At 45.9% G+C, this 20,127-nt stretch overlaps 1 protein-coding gene across 5 annotated transcripts in view; it reads left to right on the top strand.

Moving 5' to 3' along the window:
* The first annotated feature begins 13,183 nt into the window (after positions 1-13,183).
* ASAP2 (ArfGAP with SH3 domain, ankyrin repeat and PH domain 2) overlaps positions 13,184-20,127 on the top strand; it is a 198,738-nt gene continuing 191,794 nt past the window's right edge. For 3 of the 5 annotated variants that reach the window (XM_063713485.1, XM_063713487.1, XM_063713486.1), the window contains exon 1: positions 13,225-13,639. In XM_063713485.1, the coding sequence (XP_063569555.1) occupies positions 13,514-13,639 (126 nt within the window). In that variant the 5' untranslated portion in view covers positions 13,225-13,513. Of the gene's footprint in view, positions 13,640-20,127 lie in introns of all 5 variants that reach the window. The other 2 variants (XM_024242392.3, XM_024242394.2) reach the window with 2 other exon arrangements.

Here is a 20,127-nt window from a genome sequence, read left to right as displayed (position 1 = left end):
TTACAATTGGGCAAGTGTCAGCAATGCTTTTGAGCCTAGGAATCATGGTAGACGGGGGTGGGCCTAGCCCATGGTCATTCTCACCATACCCCCAACAGGTGAGCAACCACCACAATGGGGAGATGATGCTGGCCTGTGTGACTGCAGGGACCTGGGACTAGGGGAGACCTGTGCTCAGCATGAGGACAGCAGCGAGGAGAGCTCTGGGGAAAGAAAGAAGCTCCCAGAACAGGCTTGGGAGGTGGGGGATTCAAAGTTCAGGAGATCATCCCTCAGTAATATGTTCTAAGTCAGGCTGTAGCTGCTCAGATTATATCATCACGAGAGGTCTGTTGGGATAGACCCATTTGGGGACTTAGTGACCGGATGAAATAAATTAGACAGTCTAGAGAGTTGGGAGAAAAGCTAATTTGGAGGAAGGTTTAACAGCCCTGGATACCCAGATCACTGTGGCACCAAGTGGCAGATAGTCCAGTTGGCTCAGGGCATCTGTCTCTGGGTTATGTTGGGCCCTTGTTCTATGGGATAGAGAGACGCCTCTCTGAAGGTCATTTATTTCTGTGTTCCCCTCTCTGTGAGGCGGCATGAAGGCCCAGCACCTCTGCAGACACCATTACACCCTCAGCCCCGTGTTCCCAGAGTCTAGTACAGTGTCTAGCATGTGCACACGGCATCGTCTCTGAATGACAGCTTTGAATTGGGTTCCTGTATATTATTCGACTGTAGGGCTCCAGGCTTTGTGATGGAGATGTCCAAATGGACTCTCCTAAGAGACCTGCCATCAGCGCAATATTTCTTTCTAATTTCCTCCTTAAAGCACCAGGATATGCTTAGCGCTGTGGCAGGAATCTCCGTGTATCCTAACCTCATTTCAGCTACGTATTCTCCAGGCGGCTTTCTGTATTCACTCCACTCTTCAGGCACATGCCGACTCAGGCCAGCACCTCAAATGGATGGGCAGGAAAACCTTGCTGGACACAGAGTTAATCACCGAATGGGCTGGATACTCACATCCCACTGCCTCAGAGCGTGGGCTCGTTCCCAAAGGGCTTTCTCTCTCTCTCCAACTCAGCAGCACTCTTTAGTCCCAGCTGGAATTCATCAACGAAATACTGACCGGCATGAGCCTTCTCTGACAGCTTCAATTACCAGCTCAAGGAATAAAAACAAAAGTCGGAGAAGAGACGTCAGAGGCGGAAAAGTAGCAGAGCTGGGTCCTCCTGTGGCATGAATAATGCCAGGCAATATGTTTTTCCTCTATGGTTTAGCTCCATTTTGGGAGTTTGCTTTCTGAGAGGTATTAAAAGAGCCTTATTTTTTTTTTTTTAATTTGTTCTGGGAGACATATACAGGACATGCAGGTTTGTTACATAGGTAAGCGTGTGTCATGGTGGTTTGCTGCACCTATCAACCCATCACCTAGGAATTAAGCCCCACATGCATTAGCTACTTATCCTAATGCTCTCCCTCCTCCCACCCCCACCCCACCCGACAGGCCCACGTGTGTGTTGTTCCTCTCCCCGTGTCCATGTATTCTCATTGTTCCGCTCCCACTAACAAGTAAGAACACACAGTATTTGGTTTTCTGTTTCTGCGTTAGTTTGCTAAGAATAATGGCTTCAAGCTCTATCCATGTCCCTGCAAAGGACATGATCTTGTTCCTTTTTATGGCTGCATAGTATTCCATGGTGTACCTATACCACATTTTTTTTATCCAGTGTATCATTCATGGGCATTTGGGGTGATTCTATGTCTTTGCTGCTGTGAATAGTGCTGCAATGAACATACACGTGCATGTATCTTTATAACAGAATAATTTATATTTCTTTGGGTATATACCCAGTAATAGGATTGCTGGGTCAAATGATATTTCAGGTTCTAGGTGTTTGAGGAATTGCCACACTGTCTTCCACAATGGTTGAGCTAATTTACATTCCCACCAACAGTGTGAAAGTGTTCTTATTTCTCCACCGCCTCACCAGCATCTGCTATTTCTTCACTTTTTTTTTTTTTTTTGATATGGAGTTTCGCTCTTGCTGCCCAGGCTAGAGTGCAATGGCGCGATCTTGGCTCACCGCAACCTCTGCCTCCCAGGTTCAAGTGATTCTCCTGCCTCGGCCTCCGTAGTAGCTGGGGTTATAGACATGTGCCACCACGCCCTGGTAATTTTGTATTTTTAGTAGAGACAGGGTTTCTCCATGTTGGTCAGGCTGGTCTCCAACTCCTGACCTCAGGTGATCCACCCGCCTCGGCCTCCCAAAGTGCTAGGATTACAGGCGTGAGCCACCTTGTCCAGCCGATCTTTTTTTTTTTTTAAATGATCAAATAAAGATTTATCAGTTATAGAATCACACTATGTGTTGTGTTGTGTTGTTTTGTTTTTTGGGTTTTGTTTTTTTGAGATGGAATATTGCTCTTGTTGCCCAGGCTGGAGTGCAATGGCACGGTCTTGGCTCACTACAACCTCTGGCTCCTGGGTTCAAGCAATTCTCCCGCCTCAGCCTCCCAAGTAGCTGGGATTACAGGCATGTGCCACCAGGCCCAGCTAATTTTTTTTTTTTTTTTTTTTTTTTTTTAGTAGAGATGGAGTTTCACCATGTTGGTCAGGCTGGTCTCAAACTCCTGACCTCAAGTGATCCACCCGCCTTGGCCTCCCAAAGTGCTGAGATTACAGGTGTGAGCCACTGTGCCCCACGAATCACATTATGTTTTCAAGAGTGGGATATAAAATGTATGATTAATAATATATTTTATTGAGCAACTATTATGTGTCAGATATTTTTACTTAATCTCTAATTCTAAAATAAGTAACTCTTATCTTACTTAGATAATCTCTAATTCCTGTATGAACCCTGCTAGATATGTGATAGTACATTTCTTCCCTCATTCCATTTTTCCAGTGAAGAAGTGAAGCCTCCCAGAGCAACTCACTCAAGGTCAGAGAAGGTGGCAAGGCCATGATTTGAATTTGAGCTCCAAACTCTGAGTCCACACATTTGTTTTTTACTTTTTTAGTCCTTAACACTTTTTTAAACACTAATTTGTAGAGTTTTTTTTTGTAACAGCTTTATTGAGATATAATTCATACACCATATAATTTCACCATTTAAAGTGTACAACTTGGCCGGGCACAGTGGCTCATGCCTGTAATCTCAGCACTTTGGGAGGCTGAGGTGGGAGGATCTCTTGAGCCCAGGAGTTCAAGACCAGCCTGAGCAACACAGTGAGACCCCAACTCTACAAAAAGTTTTAAAAATTGTCGAAGTGTGGTGGTGCGCCCTTGTAGTCCAGCACTTTGGGAGACTCGGGGGTAAGGATCCCTTGTGCCCATGGGGGTGGAGGCTGCAGTGAGCCATGACTGTGCCACTGCACTCCTGCCTGGGTGACAGAGCAAGACCCTGTCTCAAAAGTAAAATAATATAAAATAAAAAAGTGTGCAACTTAAGGGTTTTTAACATATTCACAGAATTGTAAAACCATTACCGCAATCAATTTTAGAAGATTTTCGTCACCCAAAAAACCCTTTATCTCTCACCCTGTTATTCCTCCATCCCCTTCTCTGCCCTAAGCAACCACTAATCTACTTTCTGTCTCTACAGATTTGCTTGTTCTAGACACTTAATATAAATGGAGTCATATAATATGTGATATTCTGTGACTGGCTTCTTTCACTGAATACAATGTTTTCAAAGTTTATCCTTGTATCAGTACTTCATTCCTTTTAATAGCCAGATAATATTCCATTATTTTATGGGTTGAATTATGCCCCCCAACTCATATGTTGAAATTCTAATGCCTAATGCCTCAGACTGTGACTTTATTTGGAAATAGTTGCAGATGTAATTAGTTAAGATGATGTCATACTGGAATAGAGTGAGTCCCTAATCCAACATGACCGGTGTCCTTATAAAAAGGGGAAATTTGGACACAGACATGCACACAGGGAGCATGCCAAGTGCAGATGAAGGCAGGGCTCTGGGTGATAAGTCTACAAGCTGAAGAATGACAAAGATGGCCAGGAAAACCCCAGAAGCTGGGACATGGGCCTGGAACAGAGTCTCCTTCATAGCCTCTGGAGGAATTGACCCTGTCTACACCTTCGTCTCTCACTCTCAGCCTCCAGAATGGAGACAATAAATGCATGCCATTTAAGCCCCCAGTTTCTAGTGGTTTGTTATGGTCCCCAGGAAACTATCCCACATTTTGTTCACCCATTCATCAGTTCGTGATCATTTGGGTTGTTTCCACTATTGGGCTATTATGAATAATGCTGCTGTTGACATTCGTGAACAAGTTCTTGTGGGAACATGTGTTCTCATTTCTCTTGGTATATACCTAGCAGTGAAACTGCTAAGCCATACGATAACTCTATGTTTAAACATTTGAGCAAGTCCCAGACCGTTTTCCAAAGTGTTTGCACCACTGTGCACTCCCACTGGCAGGATACCAGTTTCTCTGCATCTTCACCAACACTTGTTATTGTCTGTTTTATTCTGGTCATCTGTATTAGTCTGTTTTCACGGTGCTGATAAATACATACCCGAGGCTGGGTAATTTATAAAGAAAAAGAGGTTTAATGGACTCACAGTTCCACGTAGCTGGGGAGGCCTTGCAATCATGGTGGAAGGCAAAAAGCATGTCTTACATGGCAGCAGGCAAGAGAGAATGAGACCCAAGCGAAGGGGGTTTCCCCATATAAAACCATCAGATCTCAGCCGGGGGCAGTGGCTCACGCCTATAATCCCAGCACTCTGGGAGGGTAAGGCAGGCCGATCACCAGGTCAGGAGATCAAGACCATTCTGGCCAACATGGTGAAACCCTGTCTCTACTAAAAACAGAAAAATTAGCTGGGCATGGTGGTGGGCGCCTGTAATCCCAGCTCCTTGGGAGGCTAAGGCAGGAGAATCGCTAGAACCGGAGAGTCAGAGGTTGCAGTGAACCGAGATCATGCCACTGCACTCCAAACTAGCAACAGAGTGAGACTCCATCCCAAAAACAAAAACAAAAAACCCCAAAAAAACCATTATTCACTACCATGAGAACAGTATGAGGGAAACCTCCTCCATGATTAAATTATCTCTCACTGGGTCCCTCCCACAACACATGGGAATTACGGGAGCTACAATTCAAGATGAGATTTGGGTGGGGACACAGCCAAACCATATCACCATCCTAGTGGGTGTGACATGGTATCACATTGTGGTACCATGTGGTACCATTGGATTTGCCTTTCCCTGATGACTAATGATGTTGGGCATCTTTTTGTGTGCCTAGCAATTTGTATATCGTCTTTGGATAAATGTCTATTCGAATTCTTTGCCCATTTTAAAATTGAGTAGCCTTTTATTATCGAGTTGTAAGAGTTCTTTATTCTAGATACAAGTCCCTTATCAGATATCTTATTTACAAATATTTCATTATGGCTCGGCACAGTGGCTCATGCCTGTAATCCCAGCACTTTGGGAAGTTGAGGCAGGAGGATCGCTGGAGACCAGGCTGGACAACATGGTATAACTCCTGTCTCTCTAAAAAGTACAAAACAAATTAGCCAGGCATGGTGGCGTATGCCTGTAGTCCCAGCTACTTGGGAGGCTGAGGTGGGAGGATCACCTCAGCCCAGGGCGGTCAAGGCTGCAGGGAGCCATGATTGCACCACTGCACTCCAGCCTGGGCAACAGGGCAAGACCCTGTCTCAAAACAAACAAACAAACAAAAAACAAAGAAAACCCAAAAAACATTTCCTTAAAATCCGCGAGTTTTTTTTTTTCCCGCTTCCTTGATGTGTTCTTTGTAGGACAAAAGTTTTATTTTTGAAGTCCAATTTATCTATTGCAAATGAGTATTTTATTTTACTGCTTTGCCTTTACACTTGCCCCTCTATAATCATTTCTCCAGGCGCAGCCAACATGACCTTTTATAAAGTGTGAAACAAATCATGCCGGCCCTCTGCTTGTAAAAAACACATCCAAGGAGGAGATCGAGAAGGAGGTCGAGGCGGCAGTGAGCCGTGATCGCGCCACTGCACTCCAGCCTGGAGACAGAGCGAGACCCTGTCTCTAAAAACAGACAAACAAACAAACCAAACAACACACCCAAGAAGATTTTGAGATTCTGCACCCTCTGGGCCCTGTCCACCTCTTCAGCATCAGCTCCCGGCCACAGCCATTGCTCCCTTGCTCCCAGAGCTCCAGTTGCTCTACCTTCTTCTCACAAGGTCTGCTTAACTCCAGCTTCAGAGACTTTGCATTTGCTGTTACTTTGTAACACTCTCCTCTCTGATTTGCACTCAGCTGCTCCTCCTCATTCTGGACTCAGCTCAAATGTCACTTCCTCCCAGAAGCCTTTCCTGATTGTCCTCTTGATGTAGCTACTTTACCCTACCAGGATATTCTTTATTTCATCCCTCTGCTTCATTTCCTTCAATAGGACTTATGTGACATTATTTTAGTTGGGTATTTACTTACTATCTGCCTTCCCCTGCTAGATCTAAGTTCTAAAGCACCTACCACCTTCTCTGGCTTGTTCAATTACTATATCCTAGTTTTGAGGACAGTGCTTGGCATATACTAGGTATTTAGTAAATATTAGTTGAATTAATGAGAAACACGGTACAGCAGCAGCTAGACGGAGTATATTACAGCATGGCACTTCAGAAATGAAAGGAACTTTCCTAAATCTTAGGACCAGAAAAAACCTTAACCCTTCAGGTTTTATTGAGTCCTATCAGTATAGTTTACCTAACTTGGAATACTGCTTCTGACAAGTGGGAATATCAACTCCTCGCTTATGCTGTATCCATACGTATGCTAGAACAATGCTTCTCAAATTGTAAAGTGCAAACACATTGCCTGAGGATCTTGCTGAAGAGCAGGCTCTGATTCAGCAGGTCCAAGGTTCTGCACTTCTACCAGGCTCCCAGATGATGCCAGTGCAGCTGATCTGGGGACCACACTTTGAGTAGCAAGGGTTGAGGCGACAGGAGTCCTTAGCTCATATGTGACGGTGTCACACCACCACCATACTGAAACTGGAACGGAAATGAGGCTCCTGATGTAGAGGGAAAAAGACATTTCAGTCTGTAGTAGGGCAAGGGACCCAATCCAGCCACCACTGCCCTCCCAGCGACTGTTTGCATTCTGTCTATAAACATATTTTAACCAGAATACTTGAGTGGAGAGAAGACCCCCATCATGGGGGGAAAAGAAACCACTGTGCCTTCACATATCTCAAACCAATGGCTTTTCCTTATACTGAATTAACATGTCTTCTCTCATTTTGTATGCTGAAGGATTAGCACCTCCGTGCAATTCAATTATATGAACATTTATGGGGCACCTATCGTGTGCCTGCCTGCTCTGTTTTGGAGCTAGAGATACAAAGATAAATAAAACACCTCCCCTTCTCCCAGGAGCCTAGTGACTGCAGTGAGCTGAGAAAACAGATGTTCTAGTCATGATCTAATGTGAACATTTGTATAATGCAAGCATCCAGTGCTTTGGGGCAAGAGAAGCATTGTATTTCCAGAGTGAAGTTGAGACTTATCAGTTCAATGAAATGAGTGCTCCCATCTCGTCTGAATCATTAATTGGCTACAACAATTACTTCACATGCCAATGAGAATAGAGAGGATGCTGATGTGCACGGGCAGGGAGGAACGGCAGGGGTGGCATTTCACAGCGTGCTCCTCACTCTATCCCCTCACAACAGCGCTAGGCTATGTGTAAAGCACTGTGGAAGCAGGGGGAACTCAGATGGTTTTTAGCCAGAGACTTCAAAAATGATGTCTGGAGGGGAGATTTGGGTTCGATCCTGAAAGAGGACCAGAAGTTTGCCAGATGGACAAGAGGAAGAGTGCTCCAGGCAGAGGAGTCCCCATGAGGGGTCACGGACGAGGAAATCCATAATGTGCTCAGTGAATGGTGAGTTAACTTGCCCTCTGGGAAACAGATGAAAGGCAGGGAGACTGCATTCAACTTAATGGCACGCAAGGACACTGTGAGCTGGGAAACATGGCAAGCTTGGTGTGGTGAAAGTGGGGCTGGCAAACTTTTTCTATGAAGAGCCAGATAGTATTGCAAATATTTTAGGTGTGGGGGCCATTTGATGTCTGTCGAAACTACTCAACTCCGCCGCCTTGGGTAAGAGGTAAAAGAATGGTGTGGTGCTGCCGATAAAACTTTATAATCACTCAAATTTGAGTTCCATGTAATTTTCACATGTCATGAAATATTATTCTTCTTTTCATTTTCTTCAACCATTACACAGTGTCAAAACCATTCTCAGCTCACAAACACTACAAAAACAGGTTGTGAGCTGTATTTGGCCCCTGGGCCACAGTTTGCAGATCCCTGGGTCAAAATATGGTGTGGGGAGGGCCAGAGTCAAGGAAGTTGGGGAAAAGGCTGGAACAAACTGTGACGAAGGAGTTTAAACCTTATCTAGGGGCCAAAAGGAAACCACTGGACATTCTTTAGCCCAGGGAGAACATATTCAGATAAGACACAAGTGGACTACTGTATCACCTAAGAGGGGGCCCTGCAAAATTAAGAATGGGTCTCTATGGAGGCGGAAGAGACTGAGCTGACTCAAGAAGATAAATGATTGCATGCACACTTTAAAAGCTTTAGAGAAACTTATTTACATACAGAGTGCTTATTAAACTCTTTTTTGCTCTTTCATTAAAACAAACCACACCCTCTGTCGGTACTGGGTTGTGTTGTTCTGAGTACTTGAAAACAACACATGGCATTTTCTTAGTAACTCAAAGACAAATACTTTTTATTAACACAAGTTCCTTGCTCATATAGTCCAATTTACTGAGATTTTATCCTGTATGTGTTTTAATTCCATAAGAGTGACTCAGAGCTGGAAGTTCCAATGCCCTGACTCTGGACAAGGATGATACAATTATACTTAGAAGTGGGCTGGTCAACATTTAACAATCTGCTCTCTGAAAAGGTGTATGTGTGAACATAAGTAAATACGTTTATTTTAACTTTTACTGATTTAAAAGATGTGTAGCACACAATTTATGAGCAATTACAAATTACACACTACTCTTTAGTGTAAATTCCATATAGCTAATTGATTCTCACAGAATGCTTTCATTGATTTTGGCCAAATGCTTTCATCCATAGCCAATCTGTGTCTGCAATTCAACCACAATTTGACAAAATAAGACTATAAATAAATGCTTGATTATTGTCCAGCTCAGCAAAGAAGTTGCTCATGTCATTGACAAGTGAGTGTAGTTCCAACCTGAATATTAGTTGACTTTTTTATGTTAATAAGACAAAACTGAAACAGTGAAGATGCATGCTATAACTTTATTCATCTGTCAATGACATGAGTGACCTTTTTATTCAATCATGTACTAGTTTGCAAATATTAGAAGGGTATTTCCTCAAAAATTTCATTATTTACAATGTGATGGCTGTAGACCTGACACAGCCTTAAGTCTAATCTGCATGAATGATACTTTCTCTATAACTGCGTTAAGTTTATTAAGTTAGACAATCAACAATACAATAAATCAGGCCTTGATTTTTATCATTTGCCAATTTCCCTGGTGTAAATACTCTACCATGGACAATCTCAAACTACCAGAACATGGAGTTGGGAAGAGATGTTCACTAGCACACCATGATACAATATTTCTACCATGGAGAAGAGATAAACCAACAACTTGCAAAATTCCTGAAAATTGAAGAAGCAGGTCTCTGGAGCCAGCACAAGTGACTCCAGTATATGACTGATCATATTTAATTTACCTATTATTGTCTCTCCAATTCAGCAATGAGTGTGTCATCTATTGAAACTGCTTTGTTAAAATAAAAAAATGAACATTCTCAAGTGTCTGTAAAGTTAGCAATGAATAAATCTGCTCGTTATCTAAATCTACCATCTTAACAAAATGACCACGTTCTCAAAAATTTAGCTCCCAATGGCATCTAAAACATGCCTCATTCTCAAAAGTCTAGGACGATAATTAGAGTCTCAGTACTAATGTTTAGCAATGCTTTGTGGCATTTTTCTCTCTCGTGTCTAAACTAACATAAAACACAGAAAATGGCAGCATGAACACCAGGGCGGGGAGGCACCTTAGAAATTAGCTAGTCTAAGCTACACTCTTTAGGGAGGCTAGCTTACTTATCACAGAGAAGCAGTTTATTACCAAAACCCAAGTTTTCATTTGTAAAATAGTTTCTGGGTGCTAAAGTGAGATAACTGTGGTAAATGTATTCAATTTTCTCTCCCTTTGGGGATAAATGGGTCCCTTCAGCAACATGATTTTGGGGAGAGTATTATTAAGTTACGAAAAGAAACTTTCAGTTATACTTCCATGTTCACATCACCAAGGTTTTTAGGTTGTTGTTTCTATTTCTTACCATAGTTCTTTCAAAGCACATATTTGCCCATTCCAAGAGTAATCATTTACAAGTTAATAGCAAGTGAACCGGACAAGTCTTGTGTAAACCAGCCAACCCTCAAGCAAATTTCAGAGTCAAGATCATATTTTACACCTTGATCTGAGAGTGATAAATCCCAGGTTCTTGTGAACTACTAGAGGCAGATTCCTTTGGAAAATGGGCTGTTGGCCAATCTCACTGGGCCGCTAAAAATTTCATTTTTGAGAGGAGAGTCTCTTCTCTGGAAACGATGTCTTTAACATCACGTTTTCGTTCTCTCCTTTTCCTCTTCCTTTTCTTCTCCTTCTTCCTTCCTCCTTTTTCTTCGCTTTTTTTTTTTTTTAAAATAATACAGGCCTACAATCTCTTACTGAAACCCCAAAGGCCAGATATGTGTGGATTCAGAAATTTTCGGATTTTAGAAAGGTAACACATTGCATATAATATATATTCCTAATTACCCCCAGTAGGGTCTGGGGCAATACTTCATAATCAACCATGTTTATATTTTGCAGCAAAACATACATATTCACATGAAGTAGGATAAACAAGACCACACATAGCCTCACGTCAGTTCATTTCAGGTGAATTTTACTATTAAGAACTATTTGTAAAGCTACATTTTCAGGGCTTTTCAGATTTAGTAATTCTGGATAAGGAAGTATAGGCCTGTAAGGACGTTACCAGCATACTCTTCTTCTCTCGATGCATTTAAAAAAATGAGTATGTGTAGAGTGTTTCCTTGATCCATGTTGAACTTTAATTTTATTGTTATTTATTGGAAGCTACTCATTCTTATATTAATCTCAGAAAGGCATTAGCTATGTTTGGCTCTGGTCTTGCTTTAATTCTAGGCTTATGCAATAAGCAACTTAGATTTCTAAGGGATGATGGAGGAATAAATGGCTCTAGCATTCTACCAATTTGGTATCCTCTTTAGGCCACCAATGAACTTGGTAACTAATTGTTGTTTTCCACCAGCCTTGCAATGCAACACAGCTTTGCAATTTTATTTTTTTGAGTTTACTAAAAGTTCCTGTATCTGCAAAATTAAACTAAAAGAAACAACCGGAGTTGTATATAAAGAGAGAACAGCGAATACCAAGCTTAACTTTGTCCTTGTAGAAGTATTGATTAGTCTGGTTAATGCTGTACTAGACATCAAGGAAAAACCCGACTTTCTTTCTTAGATCCCTCATAGCCTCATAGAGACCAGCCCTCTACAAATCAAGACTTGAAAAGTTATTCAGCGTATTCCCTCATGTCAAAAACCGTAGCTGGGAAACTAGGTAGGAGGGAACAGAATCTGCCTGGTGTTGGAGAGGATGTATTAATATAAATAATAAACACAAAACATGAATTGTAGAAGGCTGCAAATAGAGGAAACCTTCAGACACCAAAAGGATCAAAAAACATAAAAAGAAACAGACACAATTTTTAAATTGTAACTTGTTGTCTAGTGCAATGATAAAAGCTATCCACGAATACAGCGATTTCAGAAAGTTAAATTTTACATGCAGTGCTACTAAAATACCAAAGGCCATACATAATGTCTGACCCAAGCTGCCACCTCATATAGCAACTTCTTACATGGGAGCTTTAAAAAGATTGCTTGACTGGTCCACTGTCCTGTAGTGTCAGGAGACGGCTTTGTCTGACATATTGAATTTCCAATGTCTCTCACACTTCCTCCTTTTCAGATGCACAAAAGGTTTTTGTAAAGTTTCTCTTGGTTTTACTGCTGGCAGCTACAGAAACCATGCCACAAGTCTGGTGTAGAGTTATAGGGTGTGATTTTATTTGACTGGTATCTTCAGAGCTTCTGGATTTTTCAATATAACCGAGAATTTCCTTAAGAGCTGTAAATGAAAATCGGTACCAGTTCGAACCCTTTACTGGCCCGGTTTTGTATGAGGTTGGCTGGCTGCTGTAGCACGTTCTCCCCCTCCTCCTCCTCCTGCACCCCCTCGGTTCCCTCCTCTGCCTGCGGGAATACCACTTCAGGGCGTTCAGTAGCCTTCCCGGGGTGGGTCCTGGCCTAGTACCCTAGAACTATAACCGAGAATACCTATTATTGGGCAGCCTAGGAAACGCGACTGGGACTTTTAGTAGGGGCCCCTCACCGCTCTGAAGCACTCACACTTGAGTCAGGGAACATGGGTTTGAATCCCCACCCGGCCGTTTATCTTGTGCTCTTGGGCATACTGTGTTCCCTATATAAAACAAGCACCCATCTCTTCATCTGTCTCCTAGGGCTGCGAGGATGCAATGACTGCACGCAAAGCGCACATTCACGGTCAGGTCACTTCTGGCGTCCCGCTGTGGTCCCCGCAGGGTGCCCGCCGGCGGAGCGCATCCTCCGGCAGGGGGCGAGCTCCGCACCCTGCTTTCCTCATGGGCCGGCGCGGCCCGCCGTTCAAGTGGGGAGCCCAGAGGTGCTCCGCGCCGCGGACGCGGGGCGGTTGGCGCGCACAGGGCCGGACTCCGGCGGGGCGCATACGCACCCTCGCGGGCAGCGGGTCGGAGTCGGGGCCTCGGCCCGGCTGGGGGCGGGGCATGGGCGCGGCGCGCGGGGCCCGGAACGCCGAGACAATGCGGCGCGCGGCGGCCAGGAACGGCTCGGCGGGCCGGGGCGCGCGCCGCCTTCCTTCCTGCGGGCTCCGCTTCCCGGCGGCGCGGCAGCGGCGAGCGCGCCGATTGGCGGCCCGGTCCTCCCGCCGCCCCGCCCCACGCCCGGCCGGCCGCCGCCCCCGGCCGGGACCCGCCCCTCTCCGCGGGAGGCGTCGGGGCCCGCGGCTGGGTGGCGGGTAGTTCCCGCCGGCTGTGCGCGCCCGCCTCGGGGCTCGCTCTGAGAGGACGCGGCGGCAGCGGACTCGGAGCCCTCGGCGCGCAGGCGGGCGGACCGGCCGAGCTGCGCGGGGCTGCGCGCCGCCCCTGCTCCGCCGCCAGGCCCCGCGCGGCTCCCGCGCCCGGCACTCCCCTTTGTCCGCGGGCCGGAGCGGCGGCGGCAGCGGCGGTGTCCGAGCGGCGGTCGGAGCCTGCTGCGGCAGTTGAGGCGGCGGCGCCCCCGCGGCCGTGCGCCAGCGCCCCTCGCGCCGAGGCGATGCCGGACCAGATCTCCGTGTCGGAATTCGTGGCCGAGACCCATGAGGACTACAAGGCGCCCACGGCCTCCAGCTTCACCACCCGCACGGCGCAGTGCCGGAACACTGTGGCGGCCATCGAGGAGGTGAGGCGGCCTGCGCGGCGGCTCCGGCCGCAGGTATCCCGCGCCCCAGCCCCGCCCGCCGCTCCCGCATCCGCATCCCGGGAAAACTTTCTTTGCTCCGAAGCCGGACGCGGCCGGGCCAACCCTGCCCGAGACAGAAGCCCTTTGTTCCCGCCTAGGTGGCTCGGAGGAGATGGGTGATGGCCACCTTGGGCCTCTTTAAGACCTCCCCTCTCTCGGCCTCGTGGCCCTCGCGGGGTTCCCGGGCCTGGTCCTTTCCCAGCAGCGCGGCCAACTTTGTCCAGAGTCGGGGTCGGCGGCGAGCGGGGGATCCCGCTGCCCGCCGCCGCCCGCCGACGCCCGGGGTCTTTAGTCCCCGGCGCGGACCTTACCAACTTGAAGTGGACCGGCGGGGGCAGCTCCGCGCTCCGAGCTCCGAGCTCCCCGCCGCAGCCCCCGAGCCCCGCAGGGCCCCCACCCTCGGGTCCGTGGGTCCAGGGCATCCCGGGCTGCCCGGGAAGGCGTGCCCGCCTCAGCCAGGGCGGCCTGGCTGCGCTCCACCCGAGCCCGGAGAAGGAACTGCGGGCAAGGTGTGTGAGAGTCGCCGCTTCTGGGTCCAAGAGGCCTCCAGGAGCCGCTCCCCGGTTACCTGGGTCTCACCTGCTTGAACCCGGAATGCCGCCCTTCCCTCTCAACCTGGAAAAGGCCTGGTTTTAGTAAAGTGCTTTCAAGGTGCAAAGTCATCACGCCGAGCTGCTAAGCAGCACGCTCTCCAGGTCCTGGGGAGAGGAGCACGTAGGAACGAAGAAGCTTGGTTGAAAATTAAAGCCGTGGGGAAAGGGGCAGAGTCTGTGAGTCCAGGGGCCACCGTTGGCTGTGGTTTGAGGCACATCTTCATCTGCAGTCCTGCTTTTCTTACCCACCAAACGGGATTAGTAATGCATCCTTTCCAGGATCAGAGACTGTGTGAAGTGCTTAGCACTCCGCTCGGCTCAGAATAGGTTTACAAGTCACACGTGTGGCAATAGTGAATCCATGATTAAATGTCTCTTGGCCAGGATGTCAGGTTACAGTTTTAAAATTGGGTATTGCAGGTGTTTTAGCAGAAGACGCCTGGGCTAGCAGGAATGAGGGGGGGGTCACCAAAGAGCTTTAAATGAAGCAATGGCGTTATTTTTTTTTTCTTTTTTTTTTTTTTTTGCCCATTTGAACAAAGCATCTGCTATTAGGAATTGCTTGAAAGAAAAATCCAGAATGTTTTCCCTTAATGGAAAAATTTTTTCTTTGTAGCTGTAAACAGTCAATAAAAGGGAATCAAAAGTAACATTCAGTATTCTGAATCCTGTTAATATAGCTTGGGTAGCCTTCCTTCTCTCCATTTAATTTGGCGGAAGAGAGCTGCATGTAAACCTTTCCTATGAATTCGGTGATTCCCAGATCACTTAATTCTACTTTTAGCAGCAAGGCTTACAAATGATGCCTTCAAATGAGGCAGATGGGGATGGGTGAATGAAATTTTTTCCTAAGTGCCAGTTAAAAAGCACGGTGTTTTGAGAATACACCATTAATAATGTTTATGGAATGATTGCAACCAAAAAGGTAGCTGAATATTTCTTAAGGGAAGGAAGCATTGTGCATGATGTCTTTCTTTAGAAAGCTTGATTATGTTTAAAGTTCTGTTGCTTTTCCCCACTGCAGTTTGTCAGTTAAATATTATTAACACTGGCAGATGTTGGAAAACCAAGCAAACAGGAATTGCTATTAAAATTGGCATACCCTTTCTCTGATTAATTTTAGTTTACAGTGTATAATTCCAAAGCTCTTTTTGTATGCTGTGCAGGAGATTACCCTAGAGCTCAGTTACTGAGCAGATTACAAAGAGACTGGATTTGGTCATTTCATTAAATTGCAAGCTTGCTTCATGTTGCCTTCTAAGCCCAAGAATTGGTTCAAGTCTCAAAATGGAAAAATTAAAATCATTTCAGGTTTATTTCACTTTAAGCAAATCTACATACATGCTATGATGATGGTATGTGTGAGCTTGGTTTTATAACTAAATTTGAAAGTTGTTCACTTTCTGAGGTAAATCAATGTGGATTTCTTTAAATAATGCTCTTTCCCAGGTGTCTAATGTTCGTTTCTATTACCAAAACTTGTTCTATGTATGGTTTAATAACAATTGATGTCTACAGTATTTTGGTTTTAAACAAAAATCTTCTCATACTGAGACGAAACATGAGAGGGTATCATGACATAAAGTTACTCATTTAACAAATAAATAAAATTTGCAAGCTCTTGGTCTTATGTTTAAACAAATGAATCACGGAACTAGCAAACTAATTTTATATTTATTTATTTATTTATTTATTTGAGACGGAGTTTCGCTCTTGTTGCCCAGGCTGGAGTGCAATGGCACAATCTTGGCTCACTGCAACCTCTGCCTCCCAGGTTCAAGCGATTCTCCTGCCTCAGCCTCCCAAGTAGCTGGGATTACAGGCATGCGCCACCATGCCCAGCTAATTTTTTTGTATTTAGTAGAGATGGGGTTTCACCATATTGGTCAGGCTGGTCTTGAACTCCTGACCTCAGGTGATCCACCTGCCTCAGCCTCCCACAGTGCTGGGATTACAGGCATGAGCCACCACACCCGGCCAGCAAACTAATTTTAAACTGATTAACCTTTTTGAATCTGTTATTTCCAATGTAGGTTATATCTGCCAAAGAATCATTTTACAATTAAAATGTGCTGTTTTGATTTGCATACTTGTTGCTGGAATATTATTATAGTAACTGTTGGGTCCCTATCCTGTACTATGAAACTCACAGGTATTGAATTCAGTCCTTATCTCTGCTTTATAGGTGAGGAAATTGAGGTTCAGAGAGGTTAAGTAATTTGCCGAAGGTTATAGAGCTCTGAAGTGGACTTTGAACTTGGCTCCTGCTGTTTTCAGAAGCCATGCTGCCTCCTGTTACTTTTCATAATGCCGCATTCTCTAAATTACTCCTTCGTCAGATTGACCTGGGTTCAAGTTCAGGCTCTACCACTTGCCAGCTGAGTGAACTTGAGTGAGATGCCTAACATTTTCTCATTTTCCTCAGCTTTAAAGCCTGGGTAATAATACCTGTCAACTTCAGAGGATTGTGGTGAGGGTTTAGTAAGATAATACACAGCACAGAAGCTGCCAGACAATTGGTTACCAGATTATATAGTGAGTCCACAGGCCCCAGTGAGGGTTTTTGGAGTGAGGATGGGATTTACATGGGGGAAAGTGTCAGGGAAATGGATGAATGGCTGAGTGGGTGAGTGAATGAAACACTACCGTGTATCTGTTAACCCATGTGGTTTTTTTTTTTTTTTTTTTGAGACGGAGTCTCGCTCTGTCGCCCAGGCTGGAGTGCAGTGGCTCGATTGCCGCTCACTGCAAGCTCCGCCTCCCAGGTTCACGCCATTCTGCTGCCTCAGCCTCCTGAGTAGCTGGGACTACAGGCGTCCGCCACCATGCCCAGCTAATTTTTTATATTTTTAGTAGAGATGGGGTTTCACCGTGTTAGCCAGGATGGTCTAGATCTCCTGACCTTGTGATCCGCCCGCCTGGGCCTCCCAAAGTGCTGAGATTACAGGTGACCCATGTGTATTTTTTAAAAGTTTGTTGTCAGGCCAGGTGCGGTGGCTCACACCTGTAATCCCAGCAGCTTGGGAGGCCAAGGCAGGCGGATCACCTGAGGTCGGGAGTTTGAAACCAGCCTGACCAACATGGAGAAACCCTGTCTCTATTAAAAATACAAAATTAGCTGGGTGTGGTGGTGCATGCCTGTAATCCCAGCTACTTGGGAGGCTGAGGCAGGAGAATCACTTGAACCCAGGAGGTGGAGGTTGCGGTGAGCTGAGATTGTGCCATTACACTCCAGCCTGGGCAACAAGAGTGAACTCCGTCTCAAAAAAAAAAAAAAGTTTGTCGTCCTGGCAGCTGGTGAGAGCATACCTGTGTTTTATAATTTTCCACTTGACCACCTTCTCTGGTTCAAGTCATCATTTTGTACAATTTTAGCAAACTTAGCAAAGTCTGGTGCTGCAACCAGAGTCTGCCCTGTGCTTTTGGAAATAATGGAAAAAATAAGCGGTTGTGGCAGAAATTTGAAAAGTAAGGGTTTTTTGTTCCTTTTTTTTCTTCTTTTTTTTTGGTTTCTTCGAGCCTCTGGGCACTTTGAAATATTCTCAAAATAGGGAAAAATTGTATACATATTTGGAATATTCATGTTTTTAGTTAGACCCTCCTTTATAGCACCATCCATTCTGCCTTGCTTATTTGGCATTGATGTAGTTTTAAAAATAAATTTGATGTTGACTTGTAAGTATTAAAATTTAATCTACTTCCTTCTGGAGCCATAATTCTCTACTTTGTTGTTCTTGGTTACCTTGGCAGTCCCATTGCTGTCATAAGCACAGGGTTCTAACTGCAGGGGTGGGGTGAGCATCTGGGCCTGCAGGCTCCCAGGGGCCCTGCCGTCCATGGGACCAGACCCCTCCTAGCAGCGACAGTGAGAACCAGGGCTACGTGCTTTTTGGCAAGAATGCGATTCTGAATGTTAGCCCTTTGTGACTTATTTGAAAAACAGTTCCTCCAAGTCCCCAGATGAACAGATTATTGCTGTCTTCAGAAGGACATCACCTTCTTGCCCAGAGTATTCATGTTTTTGGAAGTGAGCCTTGATGGGTCAAACAAGGCCACCTTTTAAACTGTGTTCTCAAATTTGAATTTCAGAAAATTTTGAATCACTTAAGGAAGCAGCCATTTTCTCTTCATATGTGAGCCTTCCTCCCTGCCCCCTGGTGAATGCTGAATTCAGTTTCTTTCTTAGGCTCAATAGTAGAAGTACTGATGCCACTCCTCGTGGGTTCCAGGTCCTGCCATGCACTCAGGATTCCTGAGTCCCTCAGTGTGCTAGGCTGTGTGTGAGGTGGCAGGAATGGAACACCAAGAAGAGTATGTTCTCTCTTTGAAGGGACCTACAGTCCAGCGAGAGGAACAGAATCCTGTAAACAAATCAGTGCAATAAAATCTGAGGACCACATCTGTAGGAATGCTTGGAGTCCTGTGGATGTGCAAGGGTGCAGGTGGTCCCAGGGCATGGGGCTGTGGTGAGGGAGGGCCTTATGTGATGTCGTACCATTGAGTCTTGAAGTCCAGGCCGTTACCTGTGGGTTACCAAATGCTAAGGCACTAAGCTGGTTCATTATGGTCTTCTGTACCTGCCTCCCTGCCTTAGGTAAATATTGATCTACTCCTGAGGTGGTGGCCAACTCAGTGTCTGCGGTGGGATTTTCACAGTCATCTGGTCTCTAGAGGGCTGCTCAGACCAAGAATTTGGAGTGATCCTCAATTCTTCCCGTGCACCCCACGTTTCCAGGCACCGGTGCCTTCCTTTGTGGAGCATATACATGCATTCCAGGCCCGCACTGTCTGATGAGGCAGCCTAAGACAAATCCAGCTCTCAGCCGCCATATTGCAAGTGCTCGGTAGGCCACACGTGGCTGGTGGCTACCATATTGGCTCAGCAACGAGTGGGAGAGGCATCACCTGGAAGCTTGCTGAAATGCAAAGCCCCGGGTTCCACCCAGGACCTCAGTTTTTACAGCATCTCCACGTACACCACAGGCACGTGAGAGCTTGCGAAGCACTGTTCTAGACGGAACCCCGGCTGCACACTGGAGTTGCTTGGGCATTTGTGAAGCAGAGCTGCCTGGCTCCACTCCCTAAAATTCTGACTTAAATTAGTCTGGGTGGGGCCTGGAGCCTTGGCATTTTTTAAAGCCTCCTCCCAAATAGGGTTGATAATCACTGATAAACAGACAGTTATGTAACAACCTTAGGCAGTTGATAAGTGCTGTAAAGGAAAGTCATGCATAACATGGGGATAGAAAGTGGTTCTGGAAATCAGGGAACCGAAATCAGGAAAAGCCTCTCTGCAGAGGTGACATTTGAGCAGGCTGGAATGCAGAGAGAAAGCCAGCGACAGAAGATGTGGGAATAGAACAGCTTGGGAAAAGGCCCTGAAATGCCAATGGGCGGGATCATGGAAGGACTGAAGGAAGGTCAGGGTGTGTGGGGAGGAGTAGGCGAGGGAGAGAAGGATGAGAGACGGGCAGAGGGGTGGGCAGTGCCAGGTCACACAGGGCCTTGTCCATCTTGGGGAAGGAATTTGGATTTTGTTCTGGTGTGATGGGAAGCTGTTGAAGGGTTTTGAGCAGGGAATAACATGGTCCGATTTCCATTTTAAAGACTTCACTGTGGTTGTTCTAGGGAAAATAGATTAGCAGGGCATGAAAGGAAACAGGGAGACCAGTGGCGGGGTGAGGGGCTATTGCAGTCATCCAGGTGAGAGGGTCTTGGATGAGGAGGTAGCAGGGGGGATGGTGGTAAGTGGCCTGAGTGAGGTCCATTGTACAAGAAGAGGGGTCCAAACCTACTGATGGATTGTCATTATTGTGTGCTAGTGGCATAGAGGTA

The sequence above is a fragment of the Pongo abelii genome, chromosome 12, assembly GCF_028885655.2.
Source record: "Pongo abelii isolate AG06213 chromosome 12, NHGRI_mPonAbe1-v2.0_pri, whole genome shotgun sequence".
In the NCBI taxonomy this organism is placed as follows: domain Eukaryota; kingdom Metazoa; phylum Chordata; class Mammalia; order Primates; family Hominidae; genus Pongo; species Pongo abelii.
This window is presented reverse-complemented; position numbering and strand designations above follow the sequence as displayed.